Source organism: Lytechinus pictus, chromosome 15 (genome assembly GCF_037042905.1).
Source record: "Lytechinus pictus isolate F3 Inbred chromosome 15, Lp3.0, whole genome shotgun sequence".
NCBI classification, from domain to species: domain Eukaryota; kingdom Metazoa; phylum Echinodermata; class Echinoidea; order Temnopleuroida; family Toxopneustidae; genus Lytechinus; species Lytechinus pictus.
Window position 1 is genome coordinate 6,882,618 of NC_087259.1, and position 24,210 is coordinate 6,906,827.

Genomic DNA, 24,210 nt, shown 5'->3' on the forward strand with positions numbered 1-24,210 from the left:
CACTTCCTTCCTTTTATTTCCGTGTTTCGGACACGAAACTATTTTTTTTTTACACTTGGCGGACTTAGCGCGCCAAGTGTCCGATTCTGTAAACGAAATGAATTTTCCATCCGGTGGAAAATTCATTTCGTTTACAGAATAGATCTTTGCATCGCAACGACAAACTTTTCGTACCACAAGAAGTTCATTTCGTCGGCGCAATCCATTTCGTTATAGCAAAAATTCATGTCGTATTGTACGAAATGAATTTCGTCTCGACGAAATTAATTTCGTGTGACAAAAAATAGATTTCGTATACGAAATAAAACTGCGTTTTGACGAAATGATTTTTGTCTGAATAACAACTTTTTTTGTGTACGGAATGGCGTGAATTGGACGGAATTTACCGTCGGATACTTGGTGTGCCATTTCGTTTGATCAAAATTTATTTCGTTAGTACGAAATAAATTTTTGTGGACGCAATTACATTTCGTCTCGACGAAATTAATTTCGTATGGTACGAAATAAATTTTGTGGACGCAATTACATTTCGTCTCGACGAAATTAATTTCGTACGGTACGAAATGAATTTTGTGGACGCAATTACATTTCGTCTCGACGAAATTAATTTCGTACGGTACGAAATAAATGTTGTGGACGCAATTACATTTCGTCTCGACGAAATTGATTTCGTGTGACAAAAATAGATTTCGTATACGAAATAAAACAGCGTCATGACGAAATGATTTTCGTCTGAATAAAAATTTATTTTGTGAACGGAATGGCGTGATTTGGACGGAAAATACGGGCGTACACTTGGCGCCTCATAGATTACATTCAATTGTATACAGATAAAAATGGTTGACAATAATACATTTCATCTTACATATAGATTGATTATTACTTAAAATGAAGAACCCTGTTTATTAAAAAGTATACCCTCTTAAAAAACATCTAAAGGAAGGATATTATTATACACACATTATGTAATTTGTAGGAAAAATAATCCTTGGTTTTAAATGAGAAATGCATATGTTATCAAATGTCAACAACAATCAGATTCAAACGAGGTATATTGACAAAGTGAGTAGGCTATGAGCTTTCCTCATGCAAGCTCATGAAGGAGTAATTTTCAGCAGCAATAATCCCACAAGAAATGACCGGGAGTTACAGGCTCGCACCTGTAGATGTCACTCTTATCTATTCTTTCAGAAGACACAAGCTGACATAATTTATAAAGATCGCATTCACCTTGATAATATTTGCCATCATGCCGACAAAGATGTCAAAAAAAATTTATCACCGTCGGTTTAGTCTTTGAATCCAAGCCTTTTAAGGAATCCTCATCATCATGTGATCTGATATCCACTATCTAGATCAAGAAAAAAGTGGAACAGTTTATCTTGTACAAACATTTAGTCTACATGACCTTGCTAGCTATTTATGTTGTGTACAAACACAAAGCTTTTATAGGCATCTCCTCAATATGAAACGGCTATTATTTGATATAATTCGTTGATAATAATCTTCATGGCTCTCAGTGAAGGTAAATATTTTACAGTCAATGCATTGGGAGTAAAGTATCAATGTGGGGGGGGGGTGGGTAATTATGCTGTGCGGTGCCCTTGACAGTGTGTCTTTGAACCTGATCTAGGCCAATGATAAAAAGACTTGTCTTTCAGAGGGTTTTGTAAACATACAATGTAGTTGGGGCAATGCTTGGTTCTGCAAAAAAAATTAAATAGATGTAGGCCTTCACATGTACAACTAGTCAAAAAATTATGATACCGGTAGATTATAATTAATTATTTAATCAAATCTCTACATGTATTCAAATATGATAAGATATATGCATTAACCCTAAACCTAACATAAACCATATTGCTACCCTTACCCTAGCCCTATATTTCAATATATATGTATATATAAAATCACAAATGGTTTAGAGCAGCGCTTCTCAACCTTTTTTTACTCGAGGACCACTTTGACTCTTAGATTTTTTTTTTAGGCCCACCTACCAAAATTTTAAGAAAACTTCAATTTTGATGAAAAATGTATTGTGAAATTTGAACACAAAGCTGTGAATCACATTTGAAACAAACATATTGAGAACTAATCTGCATTCACAAATGTCCGGTAAATGGACGACAATTGCATTAAAACCATCATAGTGTGCATGTGCATGCTTTGCAACATGCATGATACCTAAGCGTACTTCAGTTTTGCTTGACCCGCACGCGCACAGACTGATCGACATACCATATTCGGACAGGTCTGTGAAATGAGTTTTTCTACTAGTTTTTTTTTCTCACCCTGGAGCTTTTCGCGGCCCACCTGAGAGGGCTTTGCGGCCCACCGTTTGAGAAGTGCTGGTTTAGAAAATACCGTAGAAATAAAATCGTAGATTTAAAAAGGAGTATATATAATATATATATATATATATATATAGAATATATATATATATATATATATATATATATGTATATATAAAATCACAAATTTAATTAAATTTGATGAACCTCCATTCAACCTTGTGAACTTGTGTTTATTATATAGAATATATGTATATATATAAATTTGGCAAAAAGAAGCTGCTGAAAACTGCTTATCTAATAAAAGAGAGCCAATTAAAATTAGAAAGTAAAAAAGGGGCCTAAACTTTCGATCCTAGCAGAATCTTCGTCGCAGGCTTTTGCCTCGATCCGACGAAGATTCTGCTAGGATCGAAAGCTTAGGCCTCTTTTTTACTTTCTATATATAAATTTGTAAGTTTGACAAATACCAACATACATGTAGGGTCAGCAGCTATATATGCAGCACTGACTAAGGAAATCCTAATCCAGGGTTGTCTCCTATTTTGAAATATTGCTTGGCAACAAGAAGCAACAACAAAAAACCCCAAACAATTGTTCCCACTCCCAAAGGCAAAGACAATTTTATCGGTACTTGGTGCTGCCTGGGACTTGATAATAATAATAATAATATGTTCCATTTGTATAGCGCAGCTACTATAATTGCATATACTGTACTGCGCTTGATACTTGGTATCATATTATTACCCCGGCTGTAGCTGAGCCGCCATATAGGCGCTAAAGCAGTCAAGGAATAGATCCTACGGGGTACCCATTCGCCTCACCTGGGTCGAGTGCTGCACAATGCGGGTAAATTTCTTGCTGAAGCAAAACACGCCATGGTTAGGATTCGAACCCACGTCCCTCTGATTGAAAGACGAGAGTCGCAACCAGTAGACCACAATGCCCCCACGCCGATGATAGCCTCGTAACATTAAGTGTACCGATCAATCGTGTTATGATTGATGCTATTGAGTAATATTATTATTATTATTTATTTGGCAAAATGAAAATTACATAAAGAATACATACAATGCAAATATCAAAGAGTGAATGACAGGAATAGAAATTAACCACTAGAATGCCAGGGGCAGAAATAGTTAACTGAATAACTGTGGCGATATGCCTTCTGCCCCACTTCCAGTGGTTGTAAACATATACACGTATAAAAATACATGAATTTAAATTTGAAATGTCTAACTTTGGAGAAAAAAAAGTCCTAAACAAATATGAATTATTTATGTAGCTATAAGTCTTATCCAGGTATAAAGTGCAGAGTAAACATGCAAATTAAATTAGGAATTCAGTACCATATTACTGGTAGGCCTACTTGATACGCATGATCAAACAAAAATAAGCAGCATGATCGATTGCTGAGACTTATTTTACGGCCCAGGAGATCCAGGATAATATTTTGTCAACATTTGCTGTTTGACAATTTGTCAGATCCAACAGATGACTTTCCTTGAAGCACCTGTGTCTGACTGTAATTTTTTGGAATAAACAGACTTTTCCTGAGAAACCATCTAACAGACCCTGTCCTTTCATAGGACCCTTCCCAGGATATAATAATGAAGTTGTATCTGAAAGAAGTTATTATCAGGGGCCATGGGGGGGGGGGGGGGCTGAGCCACACCAGCCCCACCTTTTTTTCCTTACAGTGTACTAAAGTGTAAACATTATTGTGATTTTTTGCATGGTCAGCCCCCCCCCCCACCCCACTTTTAAAACTGTTCTGCAGCCCCTGATCATATATCACCAATGTTTCTAATTGCAATAACAAGTTTATTCAAACAGAAAAAAAAATGCTTTATATCAAAATTGAAAATCACAGAGTGGCTGCTTCCAGAAGTGGGGGGAAACAATTCTGTGAAGTCATGACAGTTCAGAAGATAAATTAATTCATGTTCCTCATGTCCTAAAACTGAGCGATCTGAATGATTTATCAATTTCTGTGGAACACGATTTGAACTAATGCTCTGTCCATGGCCCAGCTGCATGATTCCAAAGTGCTGTGTCATTGCACGTGCTATTGTTTGATAAGTCTGGTTGAGGCTTGTGTGTTATGTCAACACAAATATAGTCTTCGACCTCAGACTCATTTGACACTCTCAATATCAATATCTAAAGGATTGTTCAAAGCCTACATAATATTCACATATTAATGGAGTGTGCCTTCAAATCCCCAAAAAACAACAACACTGTCTGGGTATGTAAAGTCTGTTGTAGTCTCATCTGGTTGATGTTTTTCAAAATCTGACACGGGTGTTCGTGACTGTTCTAACCAAGTACCCTACCTGAGCCTGGTTGGGAGACTAATAGCTTTCTGGTTTTCATTGCTTATCAGTTTACATTTCTATCAGGAGAATGTAAGAATAACTACAAATAGTAGATGTCTTGGAAATTTTATCACAATGTCTCGGAAATTACATCACAGTTAGATCGATACAGGTTATTGAGTTATGATGCAGCATTTTTGGGCCAGATTGCAGTGGTACTGACCATTTTAATGGTGTGAAGTGTGATTTATGTGCTCATAATTTTGTTTTTATCTGTTTTCTCAAGGATTCAAGTCTGTATAAAGAGAACCAGTCGGACTATGCCTTGTTTCCTGTGATTAACTTCCACTGTAAACACATCCACCGTCAAACCTGCGAACAGGATTGGAAAGGAGACCAGAGACAGAAGTGACAATGTCTGGTAGGCGGCTTGCCCCGATTCTGCAAAGATGCCTCTCGACCGCTTTAGCATCCGAAGTAACGTCAGCCCAGCCCTTCTGCATACATCAACAGAGACTGGTGCGAAAGACTCCATGTTCGAACTCCATGCATTTACCACACAGAACGTTCACAAGAGCCTCCACACTATGCAAAGCAAAGTCCACCGACCTACAGCAGAAGGCAGTTCTGCACCAGCTGGAGCTGCCAGATTTTGGAATAGACCTGAAATTCAAGGGACTGGAAACGGACTTTCCCTGCCTGTCAAAAACGTGAGTAGGTTTTTGGTGAGTTACTTATGGATGAGCATTAAATCGCCACATTTTTACTCTAGAATCATTAATTGAAATTTGTTTTGAGAAATGTTTCTGCACAATCACCTAATTATGATGAACGGGTCTTGCACACATTGGCAGGAAGACTTTGAGATTTCATGGTCAAAACCAAGTTGCACAGAAAACAATAGTACTACAATCAGGGGGGTTTTTCACAAACATCTGAGTATGACAAGTCGCACTTACCGGTAAATACCTAGTTGCGTGCGGTATAAAAGACATGACCGCATTGGTAAGATCTTGCCAAGAGGACGCGCATTACTGCGTATTAATAAGATGGCGCGTTGCATATCATGTACGCATAAAGTGTGACTCTAAGTCATACTTAAATCTTTGTGAAACACCCCCCATGTGTAAGAAAGGGATGCCTCATTTATAGCTTTTTATTTGTATTCTTTAAAAAAATCTGACTGATTTTGAAATGAGAGTGGGTTTGGATTCATACAAATCAACATACTGTACTTCACCATGTATTCTTTGTAATATTCCATTTGGGAATGATGCACTTTAAAAGTATTAATTTTGGTCTCAAATCAAAGAAGCAAATTTCCTTCTTACTACAGTAACATATTCAATGATTGTGATGTTCATATTCATGAAAAAGGGTTTCCTTTTTTTCTGTGATGCACTGTGTATCAGATGGTAGGGGTGCTGGAGGGATGTTACAGGGGCAGGGCAGGGGTGGGGCAGGGGTGGAGCCTGGGAAGGACATGGCCAATCTTTGACAGGTAAACAGAGAGGGTAAGGTCCCATTTTGGGATGCCTAGTTCATATCCTGAAGGTATTGCTCAACATTTTGCAATCGCCTGGGGTTTTATATTAATTTTTTGTCTCATTACTTTTGCATTTCAAAAGTGATGAGAAATAATTCTATTTATAATTGATAGGCACAGGCCCCCCTTTTGTAGAAAGTATGGATTATGAATTCTTTGGATGGTATTTTGTAGATGCAGCACTGATTTTTTTTTCCAAGGTGTTGATAAAATAAAACACAGGGAAGAAGAAAAAAAAAAAAAAAAAATTCATTTCTATTTGTTTATTTAATATTTATATGTACTTTTTTATTCATTTATATTTCATATTGATTTTCTATTGATGTATTTGTTTTGTTTTTATATTCTTTATGCATTTATTATTGTATTATTTTTTATTTTTTAATCTATTTATTTTTATTTATTTCTTGATTTTTTCGGGGGAGGGGGGTATTGCCATCATTACCTCCCCTACATGATTGTTCCTGTATGTATATTATGCTCCAGAATTATTACCCTTTCCTTAGAAGCATACATGTACATGTAGCTGCCTAAAATTGTCTGTTCTTGAAAGTATGCTTTTTTATATTTGTTTATATTGTTCTTCAATTAAAGAATAACAGATTGATTATTACAAATTCCTTTTTCAGACCTGATTCTGGTCCAGATCCTGCTTACGAAAAGATAGTCTCGGGCTACCAGAACTTTCACTACAATGAGCCTTATGCCCTGAAATACAATGGCTGTGTGCTTCCGGAGCTGAATATTGCCTACGAGACTTGGGGAAAGCCTAACCGTGACATGAGCAACGTGGTTCTAGTGTTCACCGGCCTGTCGAGTAGCTCTCATGCCAGAAGTCACCCGGTAAGACTAGTGTCCAACCGTTTGTTTAGTATAGTAAAAAGGCAAAAATTAAAAGAAAAATATTTTCTCCTCACCCGCATCATGTTGTGATGTAACCTAAAAAATAAAGGATGAAATGATAAAAAGTCAACATTAGAATTGTTAACTTGATTGTGCAAATTCTTATTTTTATAATATTTTTTAATTTTTTAATTTATTTTTTTAAATAGATTTTTATCTTTTTTATTCTTAGTTTCATATAGACTTGTTATAATAACAAATGCACAATTTCTATAACAAATTTACTATCAGCCAATCAAATTGAAGGATTTCAGTAATTTTTAACTCATATTGTAAATTTGTTATCATAAAAGTTTTATGCAACAGACCCATGAGGTTTAGCTTTGCAACAGGGCTTTAATAGCAGCCAGTCAAAGTGAAGGGTTCTATAATTATAGTTTATAATGGCAAAGTTTGTGCAACAATACAAGATCATATTGATGTGGATGATATATGCATATATTACATAGGTTATGTAGATTCAAACCAGTGATAGGTCAATACGCCATCACGTGACCATAGCTGCGAGGATCGCATTTGTTATATTCTAGGTTTTGACGTCACCTCAGGGAATATACTGCGTTGTATTTTCAATTGCGGCGTTATATTCACTAAGGTGACGTCACTCGCTGCATACAAGTTCCGTAACAAGGTAGTTTATTTAATGTACGCGCTAATGTTAACGCGTCGATTGCATGAAGAACGCGCTTGATGTATTTAAAACAAAATCTATTATGACGTAGATGGATCAGAGCTGTAGTAAGAATTTCGGGTTTGAGCCAGATGATGAATGCAATTTCTGATGGCGAATCCACATAGACTATATAATATAACAGATATTGCCTGATCTATAGTTTTAATAAATAACATTTCAACTCCCCTCCGAAGCTATATTTTCCCCTCGGGATAATATTTTCCCTCAGCGCTGCGCGCTTCGGGCAAAATATAATCCCTTGGGAAAAATATAACTCCGTCGGGGAGAGGAAATGTTATATTCAAACTCTAGGTAGGCAATATCTGTATAATAACAGTGGTGAATAAATTAGAATATATTATTTTCAAATTCCATTCAGAGTGATAGATTCCTCCTTGAAATTACTTGTGAGAATTTGGCATTATTAATTTATATTTATTTTTACAAGATCATATTGATGTTGATGATTTATGCATATAACATTGGTGAATGATTTAGAATATATAATTATTTTCAAATTCCATTCAGAGTGATAGATTCCTCCTTAAAATAACACGGTACTTGCGAGAATTTTGCATTCATTAATTCGTATTTATTATTATTTTTCTTACAGTTAAATACAGCCCCAGGATGGTGGGAGAAGTTTATTGGACCGGGGTGCGCCATAGACACAGACAAATACTTTGTTATTTGTGGCAATCATATAGGGGGCTGCTATGGTACTACGTAAGTATTAAACAAACCTTATTTTTAAAGGTCAAGTCCACCCCAGAAAAATGTTGATTTGAATAAATAGAGAAAAATCAAACTAGCATAACACTGAAAATTTCATCAAAATTGGATGTAAAATAAGAAAGTTATGACATTTAAAGTTTCGCTTATTTTTCACAAAACAGTGATATCCACAACTCAGTGACATGCAAATGAGACAGACGATGATGTCCCTCACTCACTATTTCTTTTGTTTTTTATTGTTTGAATTATGTACAATATATCATTTTTTTACAGATTTGACAATAAGGACCGAATTGACTGAACCATATAGTAGTAAACAATAAACAATATACAGTACATATGTACAAGGAGGAATTAATTGATGTTTCACTTGACAAAGAGGAGTAAATTAGAAAATTAAATATTTCATAAGAAATAGTGAGTGTATGACATCATCAGTCTCCTCATTTGCATACCGACTCCGGTGTGCATATAACTGTTTTGTGAAATTAAGCATAACTTTAAAATGTCATAACTTTCTTATTTTACATCTGATTTTGATGAAATTTTCAGTGTTATGATTGTTGGATTTTCTCTTTTTATTAAAATCAACTTTTTGTTGGGATGGACTTGTCCTTTAAAGGGGAAGTTCACCTGGCAATACGTTTTTAAGAATAAAAATAGCAGAAAATAATAACAAATATTGGAAAGATTTGAGGAAAATCTATCAAATATAAAAAGAGTTATTATAATTTTTTGGTCTGAATTCTTTGAGTTGTGACATCATATGCGAGCAGCTTCCACGTGTCTTGTAGTGAAAAGTCAATTGGACGGTGTTTTCTCACAAAATTGGAAATTATTTTTATTGTACATTCAGTATATCAGGTGAGTATATATGTGTTTTTTTATTATTTTTTTTTCTGGTATTTTTACAACAAACATTACTTCAGGGAAACTTTCCCTTTAATAGTGCTCATGAGTTTTGAAATTTCTTGACCAATTGATATTCAAATTTGTATTTATTCATTTTCCAAAAGAAAAATATGTCATTACATATTTATAATGTTTCATGGTATAAATGCCATTCGCTGGGACAAGACGGGAATGTTATGTGCGAGCGCATAACAACACTTCTGCCAAATAAGCATGGGTAATGTAATAGCTGGATTGATATAGTCGTTTTGCCTGAGGACACAAAGCGCAGCCATTATTACCCCGGCTATAGCTGAGCTGTCCATAGGCGCCCAAGCATTCGATGAATTTCTTCCTACCAGGTAAACCATTCACCTCCCCCGGGTTGAGAGCAGCACAATGTGGGTAAATTTCTTGCTGAAGGAAAACATGCCACCATGGCTGGGAATGGAACCCACGTCCCTCAGATTGAAAGACAAGCGTCGTAACCACAACATCCCCACAATGTAGCACATTGTACAGTGTACATGATAATGTGTTCTGTAACATTTCTACAGGTCTGAGTACCAGCAGTATTCATGCACATCTCCACTGGGGTATGAAAAACCTCATACCTCAAAATTAAAAAGAAAAATTGAGGTTAGCTCAGATAAAGCTTGATTTTGAAAGTATGACATGAGTAGCATTTTTTTTATGCTTTCATGTAGATTTTAATTGATTTTGAAAGACAATATGCTATATTTCTAAAATGCAGCCTTTCTGAGCTACCCTTAAAAAAATTATTTTGAGGTTTATACAATGTGTTTACACATCAGCAATGGCATGTGTATAAAAAGAAACGACCCCAGGTAAAAGATACAATTGTTGCAGGGTTCCCTTTTTGTTTGGGAGGGGGGGGTAGCCACTTTGTTATATGTTTTATAATCAAATTTGTTCTGTAATTTGGTTTTTGTTATTAATATTTCGTTTTTGTTTGGTTTATCCAGGGGACCTTCATCAACCAATCCCATTACCGGACAGCCTTATGGCACAACCTTTCCTATTATTAGCGTTGAGGATATGGTGAAAGTACAGTATCTTCTCCTTGATCACTTGGGGATAGAGAAGGTAAAGCAATGATATGGCATCTATGGGATTAGTATAGGGAAATGTTCTGTATTTATAGCCTGAGAATCTTGCTTTAGGATAGGTCAAAAGTTAATCACATGATGATATTTACATTAGTCTCCCAAACATCACTCTCGATGATGGAACGTGATGGGTGATTTCAAGTTCAGTGTTGACCTTTTGGTGTTGGTGTTAGGTTAATTTTTACAAGGTTATAACACCAAACATGAAATGAAGATGGTCCCGAAAAGTCACTCACTAGTTGTTCAGATGTCAATTATGTGATCTGGATCAGTTTTACAAACTCAGAATAGGTTTTGGAGCTAGGGGAAGCCATCCAAATTTCAACACCAACACTAACGCCAAGGCCAACACTGGACCTGAAATCACCCAATGTGTTTCAGCGATCACTTCAGCCCATAGAGTCATAAAGCATAATAAAAAACTATTTGGAGTACACTCGAGATAGAAGTACATCTGCACTTGCCTCTTTTCTTCCATATTTCTGTAGTGATAGTAGAATTACACTGTGATGTCGCACTTATCATAAGGGAAATTAAATGGTGTACATGTAAGAATAAAAAGATTTTATTCCATTTTTATTCCATTTTTGTCAATTTTTTTCCAGTGATCTTAAAATTCCCTTGTGACACCACAATAACACTGAGAAAAAAGTCATGGTGTTGCAATCGAATGTTAGAACAAGAAACGTTTTCAAATAAGCGTCAAATGACTCCTTTATCATATATTATTTCAATCAATAATGAATATTTGGCGATTTAGTAGTAACGTGACAAATCTCAAAGGGCAGGGGGCACGGGCTGCACCTAGGCGGTCTCAGTCACCAGTGGTCAACCCCTCCCCCCCTCATAAAGTCACCTTTGTCATTAAAATTTTGCACAAAGTGCCAGTCTCCTTTCCTTCAAGTCAGCTATTTAAAAAAATGTACCATTCATTGTCTGTTATGCTTTCACCTATCTTTGAATTAGATATTTTAATGTTTTTTTACTGTGTTCTTTAATACTATGTCATTCATCGTGCTGATTCAAACTTTTCAGCTGCTGCTGTTTTTTTCATATGCGACAGTTAACATGTTTGATCATGAATAGAGACCACTTTTGAATTTGAACTTGAATTAATAGTAATGAATTGAATTGAATAAATATACTTTCCCTTTACCCAATTTGTTCACTTTTGTTTCATTATACTAAGGTCCATGCTGTTGTAGGTGCTTCGCTCGGAGGTATGTGTTCCATCATGGCTGGTGCTCTTTACCCTCAAAGAATAGGACGGTAAGTCATCTCAGTTCACCTTTAAGCCCGGCACACACTTCATTGTGCTCCAAATTTCAAAGAAATTGTAATAAAAAAACATTTTATATGAACATTCGAACCAATAAAATCTTAGTAAGCAGAGTTCAGAATTGTGGTAGGACTGCTGAAGTTGAAATTCAGTCTAGTTCGAGCCTCCCTGAACGAATAAAAGCAAGTTAAAGTAAAATCATAGTGATGTGATCGTCGGCTGCAGCTTGAAGCCGATTTGGACTTGACTCCGGGTCGACCACAGGGCTTGCTGCAAAGCAAATTTATGATTCTGTTACTCCTGACATTATGCCGAACTTCAAATGAAATAATTTTGCTTATTATTATTTTAATTTTATTTTGTATAGATGTATAGATTTATTATCGGATAGCATAGTGTGCACTTGGCTTTATTACCCAGGGGGAGGGGAGGATCAAATTACAATATCCCATTTTTGTCTCGCCTGCATAGCAGAGCGAGACTATAGGCGCCGCTTTTCCGACGGCGACGGTGGCGGCGGCGGCGGCGTCAACATCAAATCTTAACCTAAGGTTAAGTTTTTGAAATGACATCATAACTTAAAAAGTATATAAACCTAGTTCATGAAACTTGGACATAAGGTTAATCAAGTATTACTGAACATCCTGCCTGAGTTTCAGGTCACATGACCAAGGTCAAAGGTCATTTAGGGTCAATGAACTTAGACCATGTTGGGAAAATTATTTTCAAAATCTTAACCGAAGGTTAAGTTTTTGAAATTACATCATAACTTAGAAAGTATATGGACCTAGTTCATGAAACTTGGACATAAGGTTAATCAAGTATTAGTGAACATCCTGTCTGAGTTTCAGGTCACATGACCAAGGTCAAAGGTCATTTAGGGTCAATGAACTTTGGCCGTGTTGGGGGTATTTGTTAAATTACGATCCTAACTCTGAAAGTTTATGGATCTAGTTCATAAAACTTGGACATAAGAGTAATCAAGTATCACTGAACATCCTGTACGAGTTTCAGGTCACATGACCATGGTCAATGGTCATTTAAGGTCAATGAACTTTGGTCGTGTTGGGGGTATTTGTTAAATTACCATCCTAACTCTGAAAGTTTATGGATCTAGTTCATAAAACTTGGACATAAGAGTAATCAAGTATCACTGAACATCCTGTATGAGTTTCAGGTCACATGACCATGGTCAAAGGTCATTAAAGGTCAATGAACTTTGGCCGTGTTGGGGGTATTTGTTGAATTACCATCCTAACTCTGAAAGTTTATGGATCTAGTTCATAAAACTTGGACATAAGAGTAATCAAGTATCACTGAACATCCTGTACAAGTTTCAGGTCACATGACCATGGTCAAAGGTCATTAAAGGTCAATGAACTTTGGCCGTGTTGGGGGTATTTGTTGAATTACCATCCTAACTCTGAAAGTTTATTGATCTAGTTCATAAAACTTGGGATATAAGAGTAATCAAGCATCACTGAACATCCCCTGTGAGTTTCAGGTCACAAAACCAAGTCAAAGGTCAGTTAAGGTCAATAAACTTAGGCCATGTTGGGGTAATTGTTGAAGTGCCATCATAACTTTGAAAGTTTATGGATAGAGTGAATGAAATGTGGACATGGGTGTAGTGGACAGTCTTAAGTCTCCGTTCAAATGTCATTTATGGTCAATGAACGTGGTATTATGTCATTATATGAATGATGTTTTTGTGAATGATTATTTTATAGTAGTTTTCAAAGTTAGCACTGCTGCTATATTGAATTGCGTAATGCAGGCGAGACTGCCAGAGGCGTTCCACCTGTTTAACTTAATCTGACCAAAAGAAGCACTCTGGTCATTCTCATATTCATACATTCAATTCTATTAACACTGCGTTGCCGTTTTCAGGGTTATTTCAATATCAGGCTGCGTTCAGACGTACACCAGTTCCATCGCTCTACGCTTCCTCCAGAGAAGGGCGATTATGACCGATCCAAACTGGCAGAGGGGACACTACTACGGCAGTTCATACCCCAAGATGGGGATGAAGCTCGCAAGGTAGGCATTGACTTGTGAGAAATTTCTACTTCTGTTAATATTCTTCCTTTATTTCATATTATTTTGTTTATCCTCTTTTCATTGATTTTATTCAATATTGGGCTACCTACATGTAAAGGATCTCATTTCTTTGCTCGCAAGGTAGGCATTGACTTGTGAGAAATTTCTACTTCTGTTAATATTCGCCCTTTATTTCATATTATTTTGTTTATCCTCTTTTCATTGATTTTATTCAATATTGGGCTACCTGAAGTATCTCATTTCTTTGCTCGCAAGGTAGGCATTGACTTCTGGGAAATTTCTGCTTCTGTTAATATTCTTCCTTTATTTTATATTGTTTTGTTTATCATCTTTTCATTGATTTATTCAACATTGGGCTACCTAAAGTCTCTAATTTCCTGAGACTACGGTATATTTACAGGGACCACTATGGTCCTATTTCCTATTAAAAAAAGACAATTTCTATAACAAATATACTATCAGCTAATCATAATTTAAGGATTTCAATAGCTTTTAACTGATATTACAAATTTGTTATTATAACCAGTTTAATGAAAAAGGTACCTGGTTCTTTTATGTGAATCTATTAAATGCATGTGAAAGCTCATTGTTCGGTTTCTTCTTAATATGATGAGGAAATTTTCTATTATGGTGATGAATATGATTAGTTTACTGTTCAATAAAAGGATTCATATCACATTATTCTAATCACAAAAGATTTCACAAATTGTTGATAAAGTTACAATATTGGAGGATTATATAGTTAATTAGATGTCCATATAAAATGCCTAAAACAAGTAATTTCTATATAAAGTATTTGTGAATATCAGTGGTATGTTTTCTGCAAGTATTGAAATGTGTTTGTTAAAGTTGACCAGAGGGTTGATGTATATTTGGATCTAATCATAATTTGAATTAATGTTTAAATAATAACAATGATAATATATATTTGAGGCTAACTTCAATTATCATGTTTTGCCATGATGTTGGCTCCAAGTACATTTTTTTTTTTGGGGGGGGGGGGAGGTAACGTGATGTATCGTTTCTTGTAAATATATTTGTCAGATTTGGTGATAAATTCAGTCCAAAACAGTTCATTAAAATAAACCATCGTAACCTCATTCTTTCATTTCTCGTCATCAGGGAGATTGCTACCATCACATACCGGAGTGGACCCGAATGGAAGAAGAGATTCGGGAGGAAGTTGGTTGACCCCGCCGAACCCCCGTCGCTGTGCCCATCCTTTGAAATCGAGGAATACATCATGCACCAGGGAGAAACGTTCAGTACCAAATACGACCCCAACTCGCTACTCTATATCTCAAAGGTGAGAGCCGTGAATTTCCACTTGGGTCTATTTCTCATTTATTTTCATCCCATTTTTGTCTCGCCTGCACAGCAGAGCGAGACTACAGGCGCCAATTTTCCGACAGCGGAGGCGTCTTCAACGTTCAAATCTTAACCAAGGTTGAGTTTTGGAAATGCCATCACAACATAGAAAGTATAAGGACCTTGTTCATGAAACTTCGACATACATGTAGGGATAATCAAGTATCACCAATCTTCTTTCATGAGTTTCAGGCCACATGACCTAGATCAAAGGTCATTTAGGGTCAATTAATGTTGACAATGTCTTGGGTATTGGACATAGGGATAATCAAGCATCACTGATCATCTCTCATTTTAGGTCACATGGCCAAGGTCATTTAGGATGAACGAACTTTGACCATGTTTTGGGTATCAACATTGAAATCTTAACCAAGGATAAGTTTTGGAAATGTCATCATAACTTAGAAAGTAGAAGGACCTTGTTCATGAAACTTGGACGTAAGGGTAATCAAGCATCACTGATCGCCTTGCATGAGTTTTAGACCTCTTCAATTATCAAGGTCAAAGGTCATTAATGGTCAGTGAACTTTTAACCTGTTGGGGTATTTTTTAAAATGTCATAACTTTGAAAGTTTATGTAAGGTCAATAAACTTTGACTATGGTTTGGTATCAGCGTTGAAATCTTAACTGAGGTCAAGGTTCGAAACTTGATATGACTTTGAAAGTAAATGGTTCTAGATATATTGCAGGAAACTTGGGCATCAGGGTAATCATATATCACTGATCATTTTGCAGGAGTGTCAGGTCACATGATCAAGGTCAAAGGTCAATTAGGGACAATGAACATAGTATGAATGGTGTTTTTTGTGAATAAATGTTCATGTTAGTTGTCAAAGTGGGCACTGCTGCTATATTATATGGGAATGGGATCAAACCCCTCAGTCAAAATACAATATTCATATTTTTCAATTATGGTAATTTGGTCAAGCATAAATATAGTTCTAACCTAGCCCACCAGTCAATCAAAATCATAGTTTCCCTTGCAGTGGAAAAATTACCATGACTCTAAGTTTTGCAGAATATGGCCCAGGTATTTATCTCCAAAGAACTCCTACCAAAATAACACATGTACCTACATTCTCCTCATAGCTGCATGCTATTACTGTGTGTTTTGTTATTTTTTAATAAGTTACTTTGGTTATGAAACACAAAAAATCATGTGATTTTTTTTTAATTCTGTGAGAGTTCATATTTCTTTTCAGGGTGGATATGGGGTGGGCACTTTGTTCCACCAATAAACGTTTGTTCATGTCTCGTGCCTGCTTCCTGAGTTGCCTTTATTTACAAAGTGTTATTCAACCCGTCCCTGTACGTGACCTTCAGAACGTGTCTTTGCATTAAGAGTAGGAAAGCAAATATTGCAATCTCTCCAATTTGTTTGTATTAGTGTGTACCATTGATAATAAAACACACAGTCATTCTCTTTGATGCTTGATAATGAGGGTAAATGTTTAGTTTTTCCTGCGTATTTCAGTCAATGGGCTGTCATCAAAGTGTTATCAATTGCTAAGTGTTTAGAGACATACATGTACTGTTCATGTATATCGAGGGACTATTTTGAATACAATAATGATAATAATAATAGGTATTTATATAGCGCCATCTATCTAGAAATATTCTATTCCAAGGCGCAATGTTGTTATTATTATTATTACCCCGGCTTTAGCTCGAGCTGCCCTTCAGCACTCATGCATTCAAGGAATTAATCCTGCCGGGCTCCCATTCACCTCACCTGGGTTGAATGAAGCTCAATGTGCATAAATTTCTTGGTGGAGGAAACTACGCCATGGCTGGGATTCGAACCCACAACACCCTGTTTCAAAGTCAGAAGACTAATCCACTGGGCCACAACGCTCCACAATATAGAGGGTTTCCCAGAAAAAAAAGTGAAAGGGTGGATTTTAAAGTACTTTGTTTGTATCTTAAGTAATACATATTTTTCAAAATGAAAAGATTGAAGAAAAAAAAATAAAATCCATAATTTATTGTTCAAAATAAATTCTGAAACTGATGTACATGTACTCCAAAAATTCTTTTTGCCCAATTGAACGTGGGTCCAGCAGCCACTGTGCAGCTCCAGATCAACGTAGCTCTATCCCTTGAATTGTTGAACGCCAAACGGGTTAGAAGCAACTCCAATCTGTTTACGTCTTCGTTTGACGCGGTTGGGGTTTGAACTCCCGACCTCCCAGTTATGAGACAGACGCTCTACCAACTGAGCCAACACGCCGTTTGGCTCAGATACCGAATGTCATTGCTTTTGGTGAAGTTACAGTGTATTTTGAGTCTAATGGTGTTTCTTAAAATGCAAATATTTCTTAAATTTCGCAAGCTTGGGTGGCAGATGAAAATAGAAATCTGGTGTAAGTTCACTCAGTCGTGTTGAACATGAAAACTTTTGAATAACTGAAAATATACAATCAAATTGTTCAATTAAGTGTTGCTGTAAGTCTTTGGTTAATCATGCACCAAAAGTATTGATTGTCAATGGTTATTGTATCTCTTTATGTTAACCGTCTGGACTGCGATGTTAATGTCAACATCAAGTTTATTTCTAATTTAATAGATTTTTATCTCAAATATGAATATTATTTCTAACTTTTCTATCAATATCAATTCTAAGTCTGATCTTTATCTTAATTGGAAAACAGTTTTTGGAACTGAAGTGGCTACCCTTGGTAAACATACCGTTATTAGTCTTCTTATCATTATTGATGGTGATGGTGGTAATGATGGTGATGATGACGATGATGATGATGAGGAGGAGGAGGATGATGATGGTGGTGGTGGTGCTTGGTTTACAGACAGATATCCTGATCCTTATCTTATCTTAATGTTAATTCTCATTCGTTTTGTTCTCGCTATCTTATTCCCCTCATCAGGCTATGGACATGTTTGACATGCGTGAGCCCTCTGAGGGGTTCAGCTCCCTTCAGGAAGGTGTATCGAGGGTTCAATGCCCCGTCATGGTGCTCGGAGTACAGACGGACATACTGATCCCTATCTAATATTAATCTTAATTCTCTTTTTGTTTTGTTCTCACTATCTTATTCCCCTCATTAGGCAATGGACATGTTTGACATGGGGGAGGGGTTCAGCTCCCTTCAGGAAGGTGTATCGAGGGTTCAATGCCCTGTCATGGTGCTCGGAGTGCAGACGGACATCCTCATACCTATCTAATATTAATCTTAATTCTCTTTGTTTTGTTCTCACTATCTTATTACCATCATCAGGCTATGGACATGTTTGACATGGGTGAGGGGTTTGGCTCCCTTCAGGAAGGTGTATCGAGGGTTCAATGCCCCGTCATGGTACTCGGTGTGCAGACGGACATACTGATCCCTATCTAATATTAATCTTAATTCTCTTTTTGTTTTGTTCTCACTATCTTATTCCCCTCATCAGGCAATGGACATGTTTGACATGGGGGAGGGGTTCAGCTCCCTTCAGGAAGGTGTATCGAGGGTTCAATGCCCCGTCATGGTACTCAGTGTGCAGACGGACATACTGATCCCTATCTAATATTAATCTTCATTCTCTTTTTGTTTTGTTCTCGCTATCTTATTACCATCATCAGGCTATGGACATGTTTGACATGGGTGAGGGGTTTGGCTCCCTTCAGGAAGGTGTATCGAGGGTTCAATGCCCCGTCATGGTACTCAGTGTGCAGACGGACATACTGATCCCTATCTAATATTAATCTTAATTCTCTTTTTGTTTTGTTCTCACTATCTTATTCCCCTCATTAGGCAATGGACATGTTTGACATGGGGGAGGGGTTCAGCTCCCTTCAGGAAGGTGTATTGAGGGTTCAATGCCCCGTCATGGTGCTCGGTGTGCAGACGGACATACTGATCCCTATCTAATATTAATCTTAATTCTCTTTTTGTTTTGTTCTCACTATCTTATTCCCCTCATTAGGCAATGGACATGTTTGACATGGGGGAGGGGTTCAGCTCCCTTCAGGAAGGTGTATCGAGGGTTCAATGCCCCGTCATGGTGCTCGGTGTGCAGACGGACATCCTCATACCTATCTGGCAGCAGAGGGAGATGGCTGATCTCCTCAAGGCTTCAGGTATGATATTTAGAAACATAAGAATGATATTGATGATGAAAATAATGATAAAAATTATGATAATGATGAGGATGATTGTGATAATGAATGATTATGATAATGGTGGTTATGACGATGATGATTATGATAATGGTGGAGATGATGAAGATGATTGTGATAATGATAATGATGATGATTATGATGGTGATGATGATGATAATGATGATGGTGATGGTGATGATGATGATGATAATGGTGGAGATGATGATGATGATGAACCTGGGGATGATGATGGTGATAATGATGATAATGATGATGATGAAGATGGTGATGTTGATGATGGTGGATGATGATGATGGTGATGATAGTGATGATGGTGATGATGATGATGATGATGGTGATGACGATGGTGATGATGATGATGATGATGGTGATGGTGATGATGATGGTGATGGTGATGATGATGACGATGGTGATGATTATGATAATGTTGGAGATGATGATGATAATGGTGGAGATGATGATGATGGTGATGATGATGATAATGATGATGATGGTGGTGATGATGATGGTGATGGTGATGATCATGATAATAATAATGATAACAATTATAATAGTATTAGTAATAATAACAATTAACAACAACAACATCCACAACAGTAATAATAAAAAATCATGATTATGAACTTCATATTTCTCTAGTACCTTTTCCATGAGATACAAATAGCTCATTTCGATATGTCATCCCTGATAAGCATAGGAGAAACAATAAACATACAAATTAAAGAGGGAGGGGGGAGGATGCTTTTTGGTCCCCCTTAAGATTTTGGAAACATATATCTCAAGATTGCAATAAAAGTTTGCACAATAGTAGAGAATGATGTAATGTATATGGTTGCATAGATAAATTCTTACATGTATATCTTATTTCATATGTATTAATGCTAGTTTATTCATAAAATCAATTCAATTTAATTCAACCATACTTTTTGTTCTAAATAAAGCTCCTTAAATGCTAATGTTTGGTGTAAATATTCTTTATAGATTTCCTAACAATTGTTTTGGGACAAAATTCCGGTACTAGAATTGATTTTTTAAATGAAATTTTAATTTAAAAAAATATATATTTCTCTGCTTTCTGTTCCTTTCATATTCATTGTCTTTGCGATAAAATTCATTGGCAACAATATTTGGCCATAAATAGCATCAAATTAAATGACTGTTGACTTGCCCCTCCCCCTCCCTAACCTTTCCACCATCTAAATACTCTAGTGCAACCCATGAGTACTTATGTGTTCTTATTGATCTAACATCCATGCTTGATTGTTTTATTATCCAGGCAACGAGGCAGTGAGCTTCTACGAACTCAATTCAATATTTGGGCATGATACGTTTCTCCTTGACCTCAGCAGCGTTGGCGGTGCTATCAAGGTAGTGATTCGTCTCTGTATTTTTTCTTTTAGAATTCATTCTCAGGCAGATAAAATTAAGATCATAGTCATAGTCAATATTTACATCATAACATTTGTCAATTCTAATATTTTTAGGGCATGGCCGCTTTGCAGAAGGGCTCATTTTTATATTACAGTACAAATGGGAGATCGAACTGACCTTCATTTTGTGTGGCCTTTCATTGACTGTGTGTTGTAAATGAAGTAGTTGGTTTTTGTATTTGGCCATAAATAGCATCAAATTAAATGACTGTTGACTTGCCCCTCCCCTTCCCTCACCTTTCCACTATCTAAATAGTCATTTTGCCTCCGACGAACATTCTGCTAGGATCGAAAGCTTAGGCCCCTTTTGACTTTCTAATTTACTCCATTGGCTCTCTTTTATTAGATAAGCGGTTTTCAGCAGCTTCTTTTTGCCATTAAATAAAGTAGTCTTAGAAATGTTCATTTTTAGATAACCATTGATAATACTGAGAGTGAATTATCCTGTACTTGGTACATGTAAATCAGTTTGTCGGGTATGAATGTTTTGAGTGGTGAATTAGTATGTTATCATTCAAATGGGCCTCTATTACAAGACTACACTGCTCAGGATGTTGCATGATTCTGGCCAGATGTCAGCAGTTGAGGAATTGAGGTGGCGCTGTTAAAGGACAAGTCCACCCCAACAAAAGGTTTATTTGAATAAAAAGAGCAAAATCCAACAAACTTAACGCTGAAAATTTCATCAAAATCGGATGTAAAATGAGAAAGTTATGACATTTTAAAGTTTCGCCTAATTTCACAAAACAGTTCTGTGCACATCCTGGTCGGTGTGCAAATGAGGAGACTGATGATGTCATCCACTCACTATTTCTTTTGTATTTTATTATATGAAATATGAAATATTCAAATTTTCTCCCTTTTGTCAATGTAAAACAAAGATTAATTCCTCCCTGAACATGTGCAAATTAGCATTGTTTAATTCTATATGGTTCAATCATGTTGGTCCTTATTGTCAAATCTGTAAAAAATGAAATATTGTATAATTCAAACAATAAAAAACAAAAGAAATAGTGAGTGATGGACATCATCGACTGACTCATTTGCATGTCACTGAGTTGTGCATATCACTGTTTTGTGAAAAGTGAGCGAAACTTTAAAATGCCATTTCTTTCTTATTTTACATCCGATTTTGATGAAATTTTCAGCATGTTTGTTTGATTTTTCTCTATTGATTCAAATCAATATTTTTCTGGGGTGGACTTGTCCTTTAAGGATGCTGGATCGCTTCTCTTTTAAAAAGGCACACAATTTATTTAAAAACCTGTGAAAGGATATGTAGGCCAATCAATAGGGACATTTTAGCCCTGTTTGTCAAAGGTCAAGTCCACCTCAGAAAAATGTAGATTTCAATCAATAGAGAAAAAGCAGTTAAGCATAACACCGAAAATGTCATCAAAATTGGATGTAAAATAAGAAAGTTATGACATTTCTAAGGTCTGCTTATTTTTCACAAGACAGTTATCTGCACAACTCAGTGACATGCGAATGGGAGAGTCGATGGTGTCACTCACTCAATTTTATTGTACAGAATTAACAATAAGGACCAACTTGACTAAATCATATAAATAAAACAGTGGTAATACCACATGTTCAGGGAGTAATAAAACTTTGGTTCACATGACAATGAGGAGAACATTTTGATTTTTCATATTACATTTAAAAACACAAAGAAATAGTAAGTGGGTGACGTCATCAGTCCCCTCATTTGCATGCTGACCAGGTTGTGCATATAACTTTTTTTTCTTCAAATTAAACGAAGCTTAAAAATGTCATAACTTTCTTACACTTTATACACTTAATTTTGCTGAAATTTTATGTGTTTTGCTTGTTAGATCTTCTCTGTTTATTCAAAATCAACTTTTTGTTCGGGCGGACTTCTCGTTTAAACAGGCACATTTGTGCTGTATTTTATACTTAACTGTTTGTAAAATGCCCACAGATGTTCATGTGTATATTATTATATGTTTGGCATGGAAGTAATGTTCTATCTCCTGCTCTGTGTCTTGATTTCTAGAGCAGAGTTTGTGCATTTTAGATACATTAGGTTTCCTCCATATTTCCATTTTATGTAGCACATTACTTTAGAATACTTGTTATTTATACAAGTACAGTATTTCATACTTGTTGTATGTATGTGAAGGTTGTCGGGCTGTGTTACGTAATTGTAGCAAAGTTTTGAGATGTCACAAACTTTTTATTTCGTAGAAATGAATTTGAAGTAAAATGAAAATAATGTTTTACCATGTTATATTACCAACTCTTCTCCATTTCTATAGATTGTAAATTCATCTGTTTTCATTTGTTGACATTTCTGTATGTTTCCTATTTCCTGAATTTCATGACAGAATAGATAATAATAATTACTGTGATTTTTGTATCGCACACAGGGACAACTAGAGACTGATTTGAAAGAAAATGGCCTGGTGCGGAAGCCGCCCCCCAGCAAGACCGAGGAATAGAAGATCCAACCAGATATCGAGACAAATGTTGGATCAGCCATTCAGAGACATCGGTCAGATGACCTCTTTTGCTCTCAACTGGAGAGTGCTCCATCAACATTCATCATCTGACAAGCAGGGGGCTCGCGGCCATTCGCCCCCGAAGCGCTCAAAAAAGCCCTGGAAAATGATAAAAAAGAACCATGGATAATCCCCTTTCACTGCAGTGTTAAAGCTCATCGAATGTTGCAAATTCCAGTGCTTACAGTTTCTTGAGGAACTACTTCCTGCCGTCACCCATTTACCTCGCCCGTGTTGAGTGCAGCACGCTATGGATGAATTCCTCGCTGAAGGAAATCACGCCTTGGCTGGGATACAAACCCACGACCCTCTGTTTCAGGGTCCGAAGACTAATCCACTGGGCCACAAACAGTCCACAGCATTACAGAGTACCTTGATTTGCTCACTTATGAACAACAACTCGGCCTTTTAAAGTCATCAGAATTTGACATCTCATACAGGGACGGATCCAGCATTTTCCAAAAGGGGGGGCACATTTTTCAGAGTAAAATTTTGACAAGCCAAAAAAAAAAAGGTTTTCAACCACAAATTAAGGATATTTCGTACCCGAAAAAATTTGACAAGCAAAAAAAAAAAAAGGGTCTTCAATTCAAAAAGAGGGGGAACACCTCTGTTTTAATGTCATTTTTACATTACAAAGTTTTAATTTTGCTTCTCAAAAGCGGGGGCACGTGCCCCCTCCCTGGATCCGCGCCTGATCTCGTACGAAACTCATCACAGAAGAAGGACACAGAGAACCTCTTTACCCAGGCTGTCTAATGCTCACAACTCCCCATGTTTGCTGAAATCAATCGCAATTTGTTTGACCAAGCACACGCATCTATTCATGACCAACGGAAGATGATACCGGTCCGCATTACACAAAGCTTTGCAATTGATTATTCAGTCAATTTGTAGAATTTGTCAATGAAAGTTAATTGTAAAGTACTGCACTAACACATTTGC

General features: G+C 36.4%; 1 protein-coding gene across 3 annotated transcripts; it reads left to right on the forward strand.

Moving 5' to 3' along the window:
• Positions 1–4,591: 4,591 nt before the first annotated feature.
• Positions 4,592–24,210, forward strand: LOC129278231 (uncharacterized). Of its 3 annotated transcripts, none has more exons than XM_064110175.1 (11): positions 4,592–4,699; positions 4,896–5,319; positions 6,785–6,998; positions 8,345–8,457; positions 10,344–10,464; positions 11,677–11,756; positions 13,657–13,806; positions 14,950–15,133; positions 19,118–19,271; positions 20,590–20,681; positions 23,134–24,210. In XM_064110175.1, the coding sequence occupies exons 2-11, from the start codon at positions 5,024–5,026 to the stop codon at positions 23,203–23,205; spliced, it is 1,476 nt and encodes a 491-aa protein (XP_063966245.1). In that variant the 5' UTR covers positions 4,592–4,699; positions 4,896–5,023; the 3' UTR covers positions 23,206–24,210. The 3 variants fall into 3 exon arrangements, with proteins under 3 accessions (XP_063966245.1, XP_063966246.1, XP_063966244.1); XM_064110176.1 differs by having other exon boundaries at positions 4,689–4,781; XM_064110174.1 differs by lacking the exon at positions 4,592–4,699 and having other exon boundaries at positions 4,742–5,319.

Excerpts from the sequence above, each read along its gene's own strand:
- LOC129278231 (XM_064110175.1), top strand. The coding sequence starts at position 5,024 with ATGTCTGGTAGGCGGCTTGCCCCGATTCTGCAAAGATGCCTCTCGACC. Across the intron at positions 11,757-13,656 it reads TACCCTCAAAGAATAGGACG|GGTTATTTCAATATCAGGCT; the intron begins GTAAGTCATCTC and ends TGCCGTTTTCAG. Across the intron at positions 19,272-20,589 it reads TGATCTCCTCAAGGCTTCAG|GCAACGAGGCAGTGAGCTTC; the intron begins GTATGATATTTA and ends TTTATTATCCAG.